Raw genomic sequence first — 13,404 nt, 5'->3', positions numbered from 1 at the left:
CCAGGACTTCCCACCGCTCAGGCAGGGCCCCTCCTCTCCGGACGCAGCCTCAGCCCCACAGAGCCTGTGCCCAGGGTGCCCGAGGCAGGGGACCCCACCTGGAACATCTGCTTCACCCTCTGCCGGGGCAAGTTCACGTTCAGCTTGTGCAGCAGCTGCAGAACCTCGCCGATGCTCAGGCTGCCGTCCCCGTTCTTGTCCGCCTCGTCGAATGTCTGCTTCAGCCACTTTAGGGCCGAGTCAGGGACCAACACGGGTCCAGCAGGCCCAGCGCGCCCCCCCCCTCCCCTCCCCCAAACGTGTGACCCGGCCAGGGGCGGGAGAGCCCCACCCAGGGACCCGCCCCCCGAGACCAAGGATATTGGTCCCTAGTGCGCTGGCGCCGGGCCAGGCTGTCCTCGTCGCTGATGCCGGCCATGAGGTAGCGCAGGCCCGTGACCCAGGTGCGCGCCTCGTCCCCGCTGGGCGAGACCAGGTCCAGCGACTCACGGTGGCTGCCGTGATAGATGCTGAAGCAGCAGCTGGGGTCGAAGCTGCCGTCTGGGTAGCGCTGGAATATCTCGGACTGCCGCCCTTCACTCACCTCCTGGATGGAGTCGATGGAGACTGCGGGCAGGCAGGGGCGGCCGCCGGTCACAGCCTGTCCCCAGGGGCTGGCGCCCCCGCCCACCGCAGCAGCTTGCCCCGCTCGGCCCGCGAGAGACAAGGCCAGTAACTTTGTGGGTCCCCCTCCCATCTGAGGCTGGGGGAGCCGGGGAAAGGGTGTTTCAAGGGACCGTCAGGGTGGGGAAAAGAAAAAGTACACATGTGCTGAGGCTGGGATGCCCACCCCTCCCTGCTCTGCTCTGACCCTGAGGGCTGCTCCCCACTCCCCCGGGGTGTGAGAAAGGCTCGAGCTCTCGGGGGCAGCCCCCTCCCCCTAGTTAGCAACCCCAGGCGCGTGGCTTCTGCACTAGCCGAGGCTGCAGGGTGAGGGAGCCCAGACAGGCCAATTCGGTCCGTCAGGCTCCAGCCAGCTCGCGTCTCCACTCTGACAGGGCGACTGGCCCGATCCCGCGCCGCCTCCCTAGGAGGCTCTGGCTCCAGCAGGCCGCGGGGCCAGGGGTGCGGCGGGGTCCTGCCCGGCGGGCACCAGCTCCGGGTCCACCAAGGATTTCATTACTGGCCACAGCGCCCGGGGCTCCACGGGGCCTCCGTTCCCAAGCTGAATTACCACGAGGAGACGAGTTCTCACCTCCCCGCCGTGCAGGGCACAGGCATCCCCTCTGGGAGCCCGGCCCCCTGGGCTGGGCCCAGACCACCGCACCCTCCTGCCAGCTCTCACCACCTCCCAACACCACCTGCCCATCTCCTGCAGCCCTGCCCGGCGGGCTCCGTGCCCTTCCGGGAGCTATCCTGGGCAGGGCAGTGATGGTGGGGAGACTCGTGCCCTTCTGGGAGTTAACCTGGGCAGAGCTGTGATGGAGGGGGGACTTCGTCCGTGCAGTGAGGGGGGGTGTCCCTCCTGTCCTCTGCTCCCACCCCCTGAGCTCCCGGGAGTACAGAGCCCGCCTACAGGGCGGGGGGCCTGCCCACCTCTCTTCTCCAGTTCCCTGCCTGCATGTGTGTGCATGGCAGGGGCAGGGGTCCCGGGCCTTAGACTAGGGGGTGCTGGCAGGGGACAGCTGCCCCCCATTCCTCCCTCCTCAGGATCCTCCAAGGCTAGAGTCAGGTCTGAGTACCGCACACGGCCTCCCCCAGTCCCGGCCTGCCCACCCCTGCCTTATCACCCGCTCCCACACGATGCCCAGTACGGGGAGCAGTGCCGGGCCCAGAGGAGGGGCCCCATCTGAGCATCATGGGCCCAGAGGGCAGCCCCACGCACCACCACCCCCCCACCACCACCAGGATGCCTCCCAGGGGCTCCGCGCCAAGGCTCCCAGGCCCCATGGCGACAGCCGTGCCCTTGGCAACTGCGGGGCTGCGGCCCTGCCCTGGTGCAGCTGGGTCTCTCCGGGCCTGGGAGGACCCTGACGTGTCCCTTCCTGCCTCCAGCCTGGTCCCTGACAGGCCCTGCTCGGACGTCCACCTCGCCCTTCCACCCCTGCAAGAACCCTCCAGCCCAGGCCCCCTCCTGCCCCGGGCGGCCCTGCAGCCCCCACGCCCCATGCCAGTCCTCATGCCCCAGGTCGCCTGAGCCAACATGTGGCACTGAAGCCCTGCCCTCCATGTGCCCCGCAAGGGTCTCTCTCTCTGTTCATGGCAGGTCTAGACCCGGCTACCCTGAAGGAAGGGCATTTTTTTGCTCCTCAGCCCATCCCAGATGGGCTCTCGGTCCCCACAGTCCTACAGGCCCCGAAGGCCATGGGGCCCTGATCCCTCTGCGCCTGACGCCCAGAGATCACCTCGGAACTGCAAGGCCAGCCAGATGCCTGTGTCGGGCCCGGAGGCCCCTGGAGACTTCCCCAGCTGCCTCGTGGCCGCCCGCTCCCCCCCAGGGCAGCTCCCGGCTCCGCCCCCCGGGGCAGCCCGCTTCCCCCAAGGCAGCCCCCAGCTCCCCCCCACCCAAGGCCGCCTGCTCACTCTTGGCCTTCTCGTTCTTGCGCGAGGGCCGCCAGCGGATGCAGGAGCGATGCTCGTCCAGGAAGTAGAAGCGGACCAGGCCCTTGGAGCTGCCGCGGAGCTTCACCATCTGTGTCCCCGCCTGCATGGCGCTCATGCATCTCTCCACTGGGCGTCATGGACACGGCGGGCAGAAGACAACCGACACAAAGACAGACGGGGCGCCGTGAGAGCCGGGCCAGCCCTACCGCCCACCACCCCGTGCACAAGGGGTGCAGAGACCGTCCGCCCGCCCGCCCGCCCGCCGGCCCTCCGCGGGGGCGGGTTCATACCCCCAGGCGCTGGCCCGGGCCACAGGCCCAAGCTCAGAAACAGACCGAGCCACCCAGCCCCGGCCACGGCCACCCTCCCCGACTGCCCCGGGCCAGGCGGGGTCCCAGGCAGGACCCTGTTCCTCTGCAGCTTGGTTTCGCTTCACTCCAGCCACCGTGCCCATCCCAGCCCCAGTGACTGCCGTGACCTGCCCCAGTGCCTATGACACACGAGGGGCTGTGGTGGCTGAGGCCACGCTCAGGAGCTGCCGTGCATAAGGGCCTCTGTGGGCGGCCAGGCCGTGGTCTAACCTGGGAGCCTGCACCTGCTTCCCGTGCCACTGGGGAAAGCCGGCCTCCTCCTCCTCCCTGCAGGAAGGGTGAGGGTCTGTCCCTGGAGGCCACGGAGCGGGGCCCCGGGAGGTCAAGGCAGCACCAGGCTTCAGCTCCAGAACACAAACCCTCCTCCCAGCACCCCTCCCCGCCCTCCCTTCCCCTCTTCTGTCCACTTGGCCTCCTGTCTGCAGCTCTCACGTCTCCCAGGTCCTGAGGGGAGGGGGTCCCAGCCAGGCCAGCAGCCCCCCAGGGCTGGAGAGGCTGCAGGCTCTGGGGCTCCAGGCCGGGGATGGGTCAGCCCCAGCCCCCCGGCCCTTCACACCTACTTACAGAAAGCCCAGGACTGCTGCAGCATCGATAATTCCACCCCACATGACCCACCCACTAAGGGACCCCCTGGAGGCAATGCCACCCGAGGAGACCAGCCAGTGGGACTCCTCACACTCCAGGGTGGTGGTGGGAGGGCCCACAGGGAGGCTGAGCTCCACAGAGACACAAAGCAATGAGGACACAGGTGAGGCTGCTGGTGCACAGGCAGCAAGAGGGGAGGGATAAGGCAGGACAGGGGGAGAGGGGCGGGCGCAGAGGCCAGAACAGGTCCCAGGCCCCGGGGGCGCGGGACACAGTCCCAAGTGGGGCCTTCCGTGGGCCGGCCCAGCCAGAACAGACACAACTTTCCCATCACCGGCCGGGCAGGCCTCCACCCCACCCCTGTCTCACACCAGTGAGGGGCATTCTGCCCCCCTCTAGGCGCGGTCTCGTCCCTCGCTAGCCCCAGCCCATCCGGGCTGAAGGTGCCACCCCCACCCCTGCAAAGTGCCAGGGACCCCTCAGCAAAAGTTTTATAGCCACCTGAGTGCCCAGCCAGCATGCCCACCACAGCCCTGCCCCTGATCCCCGAACCCCCACCCTCCCCGCTGCCTGCCTGGCGCCCTGGGGTCAGACAGGTGGGCCGGGGGTGCAGCGGGAGCCCCATGACCCCCAGAGGGAGACCCGAGGGGCAGGAGGTCATAGGTTTGCTTTGGAGGAGGGGGGCCTTTTGCACGCCCAGAAGCAGCCCCCACCCTCCTGGCCCCTGTGGCTCTGAGGCGGGGCTCCCGCCGAGGAGGGCCAGGCCTGCCCCCTTACCTAGCGGGCCGAGCTGCCACGGCGGGGACACGGCCACGCTCGCTCCGACCCAGAGGAGGGCCTCTGCCAGGCAGGCCACTGTTCCCCCGGTCCGGCTGGGGGTAGACGGCCGGGGGACAGACATGCTAGGACAATGGCCAGGGGGGGCTCACGGAGGCCAAAGGACGCCCGCGTCCCCCACCCCGCCTCAGCAGCAGGTCAGGCAATGGCGGGTGGCACAGGGGCTCCGCGGGCCCTCCTTCTCTCTTCCTCCTCTTCCTCCTCCTGCTTAGAGCCTTGCAAGGCCCCCACGGGGCTGCTCCCAGGTCCCTCTGGCATTGGCCCAACCGTCACCTGCCGTCCTAGGTGGCCCCCAGGTCAGCCTGCCCATCCGCCAGGGCCACGAAGGGATCCCCAAAGAAGCAGCGTCCCAGAGTCTAGGGCAGGGCAGCCGCAGGGCCTCTGCAAGCCCCGCCCAGCCCCTGCCCAATCCCCTGTGCTAATCCAAGCCCGGGTCCAGCCCAGCTGGCCAGAGGATTTAGGCCAAGGGAACTCCCAGCTGGAGACCAGGAGGGCAGCGGGCAGCCCCCACGTCCCGGCTGAGCGACAACAGGCAAGACAGAGAGGCCACCCCAGGACCCAAAGAACACCGCTGTAAGGCCTGGGGTGACGGTCCTCATGGGACCGTCCACTGTCCCCCCACCGCCCTCCCTGCTGCCCCTTCTCTGTCCCAGCCTGAGCCCCAGAATCGCCAGCTCCCAAGCCCACATCCCTGGTACTTGCCAGGGGCTCTGAGGGGCTCCTGTGGTCCCCGGGGTGGGGGTGAGGGGTGATGGGAGCAGCAGAATCCCACCCTCAGTGTCCAGCCCTCCGTGGGCCGCAACCAAGAGCCGAGCTGGGCGGGCTGCCTGCCCAGGCCTGTCCGGCCCGGGGAGGGCCTGGGACACGGGGGGCCCCTTTCTGCTTCGACTCCTAGCCTTGGAGGAACAGTTGCCCGTCCCCGAGCCTGGGTCCCGTGCTCGCAGACGCCTCATCCTGCTCCGGGCCCCCGGCTGTGCCGCCTCAGCTCCCAAGGACCAGCCCCTGGGGCAGAGCGCTCCGGGAGGTGGCCCACTGCCCTGGGCGCATTCGTCGCCGAGCTCTGCCCCCAGAGGCTGCCCTCCCTTGGCGGGCCCGGCCTGGTGGGGGAGAGCCGGGCCCAGGGAGGACCTGCCTGCACACCCGCTGATCAGACACAAGGCCCACTCACGGCGACACCAGCGAAGGCCCAGAGGAGGACAGCCCTTTGGGGCGGGCAGCTCTGGGCACGAGGAGGAGAGCCGGGCAAAGACAGACAGACAGGGTGGCACGCCCCCCTCTCCCAGGGCCCGAGGCCCGAGGGGCAGAACCCCACCTCACGGTCACATCGACCCAGCGGCCGCGAGGACTGGCGCCCGGTCCCGAGGACCTCGGAGCCCGTCTGTCGCTGAGCCCCCGAGCCCCTGGTCCCCCACGTGCCCTCTACCCAGGCATCACTGGGCTGTCACCCTTCCGTCCCCAGCACAGAGGCGAGTGGCTGGGGCCTGGGCCACAGAGCTGGGCACAAGCCGGTCCGAGGTCGGAGCGGGGGGGCCGGGGGTGGGGAGGTGGCAGGCCTTGAGGAGCTAGTGATGGGCGTCCCGGGCTGACCACAGGGAACAGGGCCCCACCCGACCAGAGCCAACGCAGTCGACTCAAAGCCAAATGCCAGAACCCACTTAGGAGCCTTTGCCAGAGCGGCTCCGAGTCCGTCCCTTCAGGAGGCGGCGCTATGTGGAATCAGGTTAGGAAGCCACCAGCCTCTAGAAAGAGAAAGGGTCCTGGGTCTCCTCCAGGAGACGCGGCTGCGGAGCCCTGACAGCATCTGCGTGTTCGGGGGGGCAGCTGGAGCGGGGCAGAGGGACCAGAGCAGGAGGCCGGGAGGCGGGTCCGAGGCTGGCTCCCCAGGCCACACCTGCCGGTCCTGTGTCACGGCCCCATTCCATCGGCGGGCCCTCCCTGACGCTGGGGCATCCCCTCCTGCCTCAAAGCCTGCGGCTCTTCAAACCCAGGTTACACCTGGTCACACCCGCGCCTCTTTCCTCCCCCACGCCTGGCCCCTTTCTGGGGTCTTCTCACCTCCCCCCGGACAAAAGCTCCCTGAGCCGGCCACACCTTGCCATCCTCGGGTCAGGCCCCTTAGGCTCTCAGCCCAGATCAATGGTCTCCTGCCGTCAGCCAGGGGGGGCTCTGGTGCCCTAATCTCCCTGGGTAGGGGGCCCAGGAGGGGGCCCACACTGAGTGGCCCTGCTCCCCTGAGTCCTCCTCAGCCAGCCCAGGGTGGTTCCCACTGACCCGGCGGAGGACGGTCCAATCAGTCCAGCCTGATGCAGGGCTCTGCCACCAAAGCCCCTCTGTTGCCCGCAAGACCCTGGTGACCCCCACCTGAGCTCTGACACTCTGACCAGGGTCTGAGGACACCGTGGCAGGGGGGGTTCCTGACTCTGGGGACACCATGTTGCCCCCACAGTGCCGCTGAGCATGCTGGGTACCTGCAAAGGCCATGCCCCAGGCAATTGCCAAGCTGGGCTTGAACCCAGGACAGGCCCCGAACCCCGATGGCTCAGCCCCCCAAAGCGGGGGCAAGGTTCCTCCCTTCCCACCCTCCCCCACAGGGGCTGAGCCCCAGGCCTCTAAGGGAGGGGCAGCAGAGCCCAGAAGAACCAAGCACAGAGCAGGGGCACCTACCATTGACCAGGTCCCCAAACGCACGAGCCAGGCCCCCGTGTCCACAGGTGGTCACCGGAGCCAGCCCCCCTCCCTCCCTCAGGGTCACAGAAGGGAACAGGTCCCAGGACCGGAGAAAACCCCCACCCCAGGTGCTGCGTGGGAGCAGACCCAGGCCAACACCGGGAGGGATAGGAGCCCAGCCCACCCCACCCATGGGCTCACTCCCTCCGCACCCAGGACACTCGCCACCACCCCGCCTGGCCTGCGAGCACCAGCCGCCCAGGGCGTCCAGGGGAGACTGACATCCCAGCACCCTGACCCCAGCCAGAGTCCACTCCCTGGTCGGTCCCCACCTCCAGCCCCAACAGTGCCATAGATGTGGCCGCCAGAGCAGCCACATGTCTCCAGCCCTGCGGGGGCTCAGTCTCCACACTTGGCCTCCAGAGCCTGGAACCAGTCTACCCCTGACCTACCCGGGTCATCCAGGAGCCTCGCCAGGAAGGGGCAGGAGGGCTCCAGGGGGCACAAGCGGTCCCCCCAGCCCCTTCCTCCTCACGCCTGCCCCACACACCTCTCCTGGCTCTCAGTCCTGTGACCTGAGTTGCTCCTCTGAGCATCCTCCTGCCTGCCCTGTGGCTTCCGGACGAGACCGCACACATTCATCTGCACACCGCCTGATCCCCCGGGGCACCGCCAGGCAGGGACCACCCTGTCCTGTCCTGCTCTGTCCCTGTGCCATTCGGGACTGGCCCACAGCAGAAGCACAGGCTGGGCCCCTGGTGCCAAGGCCGCCAAGCCAGCCCCACGAGGTGACACGAGTCAGCGCCCGGCATGGCCGTCACTGGTCATCTGGTGGCCGTCCAGCCTCCAGGGCTTGGCCACCGCCAGCCAGTGCTGGCACCTCCGGCTGCCGTCCCCAAGGAGGCTGGTGCCTGGACGCGCCCGGCACAGATGAACGGGTGGCACCCCCCCCCCCCAGGTGGGGCGAGGGCACAGGGAGGGCTCCCCCCACACTGACACCCCAGAGGAAAGGTCCCCATGACCTTCCTCAGCTCGGCCCTGCACCGTGGCTGAACCGCTGACTCGGATGGCCTGCCTGTCTCCATGCCTCAGTTTCCCTGTCTGTCAGAGGATGCCCCACAGGCCCTCCCTCCTCGATTCCTCCAGTGGCCACAGGACACAGTGGCAGCTTCCCCAAGGGGGAAACGTCCTCGCCATCAGAAGCTGGCCAGCACTGGCTTTTTCCTTTTTACACTGGAGGCTGAGCCTGCCCTCACACGGGAGGGGGCAAGAGGCCAGGGGCGGTCAGCACCCCTGCCTCTTCCCTGGAGGGCTGGAAAGCGCAACAAAGCCCACAAACGATGCCCAAAGGCTCCCCTGTGCGAGCACGCACACTCACCGGCACTCTTGAGGTGTCACGGGCCCCCGTCCACGATGGGTGTGCGCACGGGTCAGGCCCTCCCTTGCCCCTTCACTGAGCACACGAGCGCAGGGGTCAGGGTGTGGGGCGCGTTCCTCCCCGCTCCCTGAGGGCACCGGCCCTGGGTCCCAGGCTGGGCAGCCCACCCCCCGCCCGCCAGCCCCTCCCCCCTCCGACATTTCTCTGCCTTTTCGAAGGATCTTCAAGGGAGCCCTTCCGTGTCCACTTGACTCAGAACAGACAGCAACGGCCGGACACACGGAGCCCGAGGCTCCCGACTGGCCCGGACGCCGGTCTGTCCCTGCCACAGCCCTCACCGGTCCTCAGCCCCCCCCCGCCTGTCGCCCCGAGCCGCATCTCTGCTCTCCACCGGGGCCAGTTCCGCATGCAGTGGGCACTCAGGCTGTGCTTGGGTGTTGAAGAGGAAGAGGTCAGCAGGCCCCAGCTGCTGCACCGGGCTCCCGCGCGCACCCACGGGGGATCGGCCCGGCCCCTGGCCAGCGCTTCACAGGAGGGAGGGACAGGCCCACACACATATGGCGGAGATTATTTAAACGTCTGAGAAGCAGCTCGCGCCCCCCTCCCCCTGCCCGTCTGGGCGCCTCCTCCCAACTATCTTTATTTTATCAGGGAGTGCGAGTCGGCTCCCTCAAGCCCCTCTCCCCGCCCCAGGCAGGACTCCAGGGTGACTGTGCCCAGCGCCCAGGGGGCACAGGAGCCAGGACAGGCCCGAGGGTCTGCACGAGGGCAGCAGACCCTGGGGGGGGAGGGTGGTTGGCCAGGCCAGCGAGGCCCAGGGCTGGCCCCAGACAAGACTGGGGGAGGGCCAGGGGACAGGGGAGCAGCCGGGGATGGGGCTTCATGCTGGACACTCCACCTGCCAGGATGTGCCTTTCTCCTCCCGCAGCATCCTCGCCGTGGGGCCAGAGGCTCAGCCTTCTAGCCAGAGCCAGGAGAGAGTTTTGTGGGCAGGGGGGCCTAGCCCCGCGGCATCACCTGGCTCAGAAGCAAGGGGGCCCGAGGGCATCGTGGGGGTGGACCAGCCAGACTTTGCTCTGCCCCTCTGGGCTGCTTCAGGCCACCCCACCCTTTCCTGAGAGTGCCATCGGGTGGACACGGGCCCTGGCAGCCAGCGATGTCCCACCCCCCCCTGCTGACTGACCAACCCCGGGCCCGGGCCCGCACCTGCCACCCACAGAGGCCCTGGGTGCCTGCGCTTCTGGGCAGGGGACGGCAGCAGCCTGACCCATTCCTAGCCGGTGACACAGGATCCTGCCAGGACCAGCCCTGAGGGAAGGCCAGCGGGAACTTTCTGTCTGTCACCCGGTAGGGTGTGAGGGGCCAGGAGTCCACAGCTGTCCAGGCTCCTGAAGCAGCGGGTATCCGGTGCCCAGTGCCCTCCCGCTGCAGAAACCCCTTCCCATGCAATGGGCCACCACACTGTCACCGAGGCTGCTGGGCACCACGGGGACATGGGTCTTCAACACAGGGTGGGGTCCCAATATCCTGCTTTCCTCTGCCTGCCCAGCAGAGCCCAGGGCCTGCTCACAGCGGTGAGGGTCTTTCCCGCAGTGGCTCTCCCTTTGCCTCCTCCTGTCTTGGTGGCCCCCAGCTCCGCCACAGCAGTGGCATTAATCACACTGGACAGTCGTGTGGGGAGAGGACTCTATTTATAGCCTGCCCTCACAGGTGCCCTGGTTCATGTGCTCTGGGGGCTCCTGTCCCAGACCCCGGCCCTCATCTCCCAGGCACTGGCTGAGCAGAGGCCGGGAGGGGTCAGGACGGCCGTCACACAGCCACATCGGCCTGGCCTCCCTGGAGGCAGGTGCCCAGCTTTGTCGGCTTTGTCTGATGGGCCTACCCCCGGGAGCCCCCGGGAGCGGCTGGAGAAGCAGAGAGAGACTTCCAGCGGCTCTGGGGGTGGGGGCACGTTCCTGAAAAGTCACCAGATGGACTGGGCCTGCCTGCTGGGAGGAGAGGAAACTCCCGCAGGTTGGGGGGGTTGGGGGTCCTCCCTTCACTGGCAGAACCGGCCGTCCCCACCCCACACCCACCTGGGCCTGCGCAGGAGGCAGGCGGCAGCTGGCGGGGCTGGACGGCCGCCGGCAGAGTGGGCACGGAGCCACGGAGGCAATAGGAAACGGAAGAAGGCTGAGCCCGTGGACTGATCCCTGGGCCCCGCCGCTTCTGCCGGCCAGGGCAGCTTCCTCGAGAGCCCTGGGGCCTCAGGCACCTTGAGGACTCTCCGGAAGCAGCTGGGCTCTCCCACCTTGACTTCCTGAAGTCCCCTCTATCTTGTCCCCGTGTGGCTGGGGATGGGACCTCCCTGAGCGTCACCCTGACTTCCCTCGATTCCGTCCCCCCACATGCCCACCGTGGACCTGGGAGGGGGTGCAGGAGGGGCCACCCACACCCGGCCCATGGTCAGTGCCACCACAGGCAGTTTCCAAAGGTCAGCAGCTCAGCTGACCGGGGCCAGGGCCCGATCACTGTGAACCCAGGACCAACACGAGTCACTGGGACTGAGAACAGCTTCCTCCTCTCTTCACCCGATCGTCCGGCACCCGAGGCCCCAGCCTGGAGGCTTCAAGGGCCAGCTGTCCCTGGCTGGCACACCAACCCGTTCGGGATGGGCAGTGTCCTCTCCCTCCAGCTCTCAAGAGCCGGACAACACATCCCGTCCTGGAAAGGGTGTCCGTCACCCTGCCCGAGGGGCCTTTTCCACACAGGAAGTCTGTCCAGCCGGCAGAAGCCCACGTAAGCCGTGCTGGGAGCAAAGTCCCAGAAGAAACAGGCACTTCTGATTACTCCTCCCTCCTCGATGCCTCTGCCCCCGACAGCCTGCAAGGAGCATGGAGCTGGCCTCTGCGCCCCTCGCTCGCACCCTGTCCTGGCCTCTGCGCCCCTCGCTCACGCCCTGCCCGTCCCCCGGCTTTCCAGGAGAAAGGTGCCAGGAGCTTGGAAGCTAAGCCATCAGCTCATTAGCTGTGCAGATGGGGGGCCGGACCCAAGACTCCAGCCCATCTGCTCTGTCCTCAGCTGCACATTTGAGACTGTTCTCTCCCGGGGTGTGGGGGGAGGGGCGCAGCACACTCCTCCCAGCAGACAAGGGCCAGGCCACATGTCTCCCCCTCGAGGCCAGCTGAGACCCTGACCCAGGCAATGGGGGCACGAGGGGCCTCAGGCCCTGCTGCTGCCCTCCTCCTCCCCTCCCAGGACCAGGGCTCTTCCCTTCCTGGCTGCAGAGCCTGGGTGTGTCAGGCCTCCCTGGACCCTGGGGGCAGCCGGTCACCCCCTTGGTTCGCAGGCAGGCATCCCGCACCCCGGAACGCTTGGTTCTGACCAAGGTTGACCACGGCTGGCTGCTGATTCCATGGATCTCTCTGCAGGCCAGATAGCCAGGGATGTGCTGGGCCAGGCTCTTCCCAAGGACCAGCCACTATGGGACCCCTGCCCCACACTGGCATGGGGGCTGTGGTCATCCGGCGGCGGGGGGGGGGGGGGTGTACTGACGAGCGGCCCAAGCACACAGCCAAGCCAGGAGTGTCTGCACCACCAGCCCTGTCTCTACTGCCATGCTGTCCTCCACTCATAAAGGGCATCTCAGCAAGAGAAGGGGGTGGTGAGGGGACAGGCATCCTGGAGCATCACACACACAGGGCGCACTCTGCTCACAGACACTCTACCAAGGCAACTCCACGCCATCGCTGTCTTCCACAAGAGACTCAGAGAGGGTTGTTGTCTGCCTGTGGTCACACAGCCCATCAAAGGCACCGCCAGGGTCTCGTCCTCAGACGACCTGGCAGTAATGTCCCCACTCCCCCGCCTGCTCTCCGAGGCTCCACAGTCCCTCCCGTGTGTCCACACCAATCAGAGGGAAGAACTAATTCAGTCCAGAACAACCGGGATCCAGACAAATGGCCAGAAGGCAAGCTCAACTCTCCTTGGGGGGGTCTCAGCCCTTAGTCAGGAAGTTCTGCTGACTCGGGTCCCTCCAGCTACAGCTGTGGTGGCTCTGGGCCCTCTCCCCTCTCTGCTTCTCCCCATTCCTGGCCGGGAGCAAATGCTGCCTGAGAAGTGCTGCCCCATCTGGTCCCTGCGGGGACGGGCCCTGACACCCTGCACCTTAGCTCCTTGGTGCTGGGCAGCTCCCGGCAGCCTTGGAGGGCGCCTGCCACCCCTGTTGATCTATGCTGTCTGCCCAGGGCAGTGCCCGGGGCCGCAGGTCAGGACTGAGTGACAGATCTGAGCAAGAAATCTCCCACGGGGGGGGGGAGGGGGGGGGAGCCTGGCGGAACCCTGAGGGCTCAGCAAACCACCGCAGGCGCCTCAGGGAGAAGCAGCTGCTGCCCTGTCCATGGTGCTGACGAGGCTCGGGGCGTCCGCGCTGCCCTGGGTGAAAGGGGCGGGAGGGGGTTGGACCAGGCGAGCCCCCGGGTCCCACAGGTCAGGATACCCCAGATCTGACACCCCCCCCCCCGCACTGAGGTTGGTGCACCACGGGGGCAGACTGGAGGTCAGGTGTCCGTCGGCTCCCCCGGGGCACCTCCTCCCCCCGCCCATCGGGGTTGTCTCCACTTTTTTCAGAGATGCTGGCACAGTGGCGGACGATGCGGGGGACAGGGGTGTGCAGGTGCTTATGGGATGGGGTTGTCCCCGAGACCCCTGGGGGAAGGGGTCAAGCCTTGCCCAAGTGGGCTCAGTGGGTCACCGATGGGCAGTTCAGCGTCTGACCCTGGCTCCCTGCAGGGCAGTTACAGCCTCTTCCTTGAGCCCCTACTGCTCCCTCTTACCTTCGTCCAGGCTGAGCCCACCGGGGTCCCCGGGCTCTTCCATGGCCCACGGGTACCACCCCTACCGCTACCGGCGTGGCCCAAGGGGCCTCGGGCGGTGTGCCGGCCCCGCGTGTCCCTGCGCCTGAGCGCGCGCCCATGGCCGATCACCGAGCGCTCAGCCCGCCGC

The 13,404-nt window shown here is 67.9% G+C and overlaps 1 protein-coding gene across 4 annotated transcripts in view; it reads right to left on the bottom strand.

Moving 5' to 3' along the window:
* The window catches only part of PLCH2 (phospholipase C eta 2), a 69,869-nt gene that overhangs the window by 24,906 nt on the left and 31,559 nt on the right, over positions 1-13,404 (bottom strand). For 2 of the 4 annotated variants that reach the window (XM_045475354.1, XM_045475357.1), the window contains 3 exons: positions 2,563-2,709; positions 363-606; positions 99-228 (listed from right to left, as the gene is read on the bottom strand). In XM_045475354.1, coding sequence (XP_045331310.1) covers positions 99-228; positions 363-606; positions 2,563-2,709 — 521 coding nt within the window. Of the gene's footprint in view, positions 1-98; positions 229-362; positions 607-2,562; positions 2,710-4,316; positions 4,721-13,235; positions 13,388-13,404 lie in introns of those variants that run through there. The other 2 variants (XM_045475356.1, XM_045475353.1) reach the window with 2 other exon arrangements.

This window comes from Leopardus geoffroyi, chromosome C1 (assembly GCF_018350155.1).
Source record: "Leopardus geoffroyi isolate Oge1 chromosome C1, O.geoffroyi_Oge1_pat1.0, whole genome shotgun sequence".
NCBI lineage: Eukaryota > Metazoa > Chordata > Mammalia > Carnivora > Felidae > Leopardus > Leopardus geoffroyi.
This window is presented reverse-complemented; position numbering and strand designations above follow the sequence as displayed.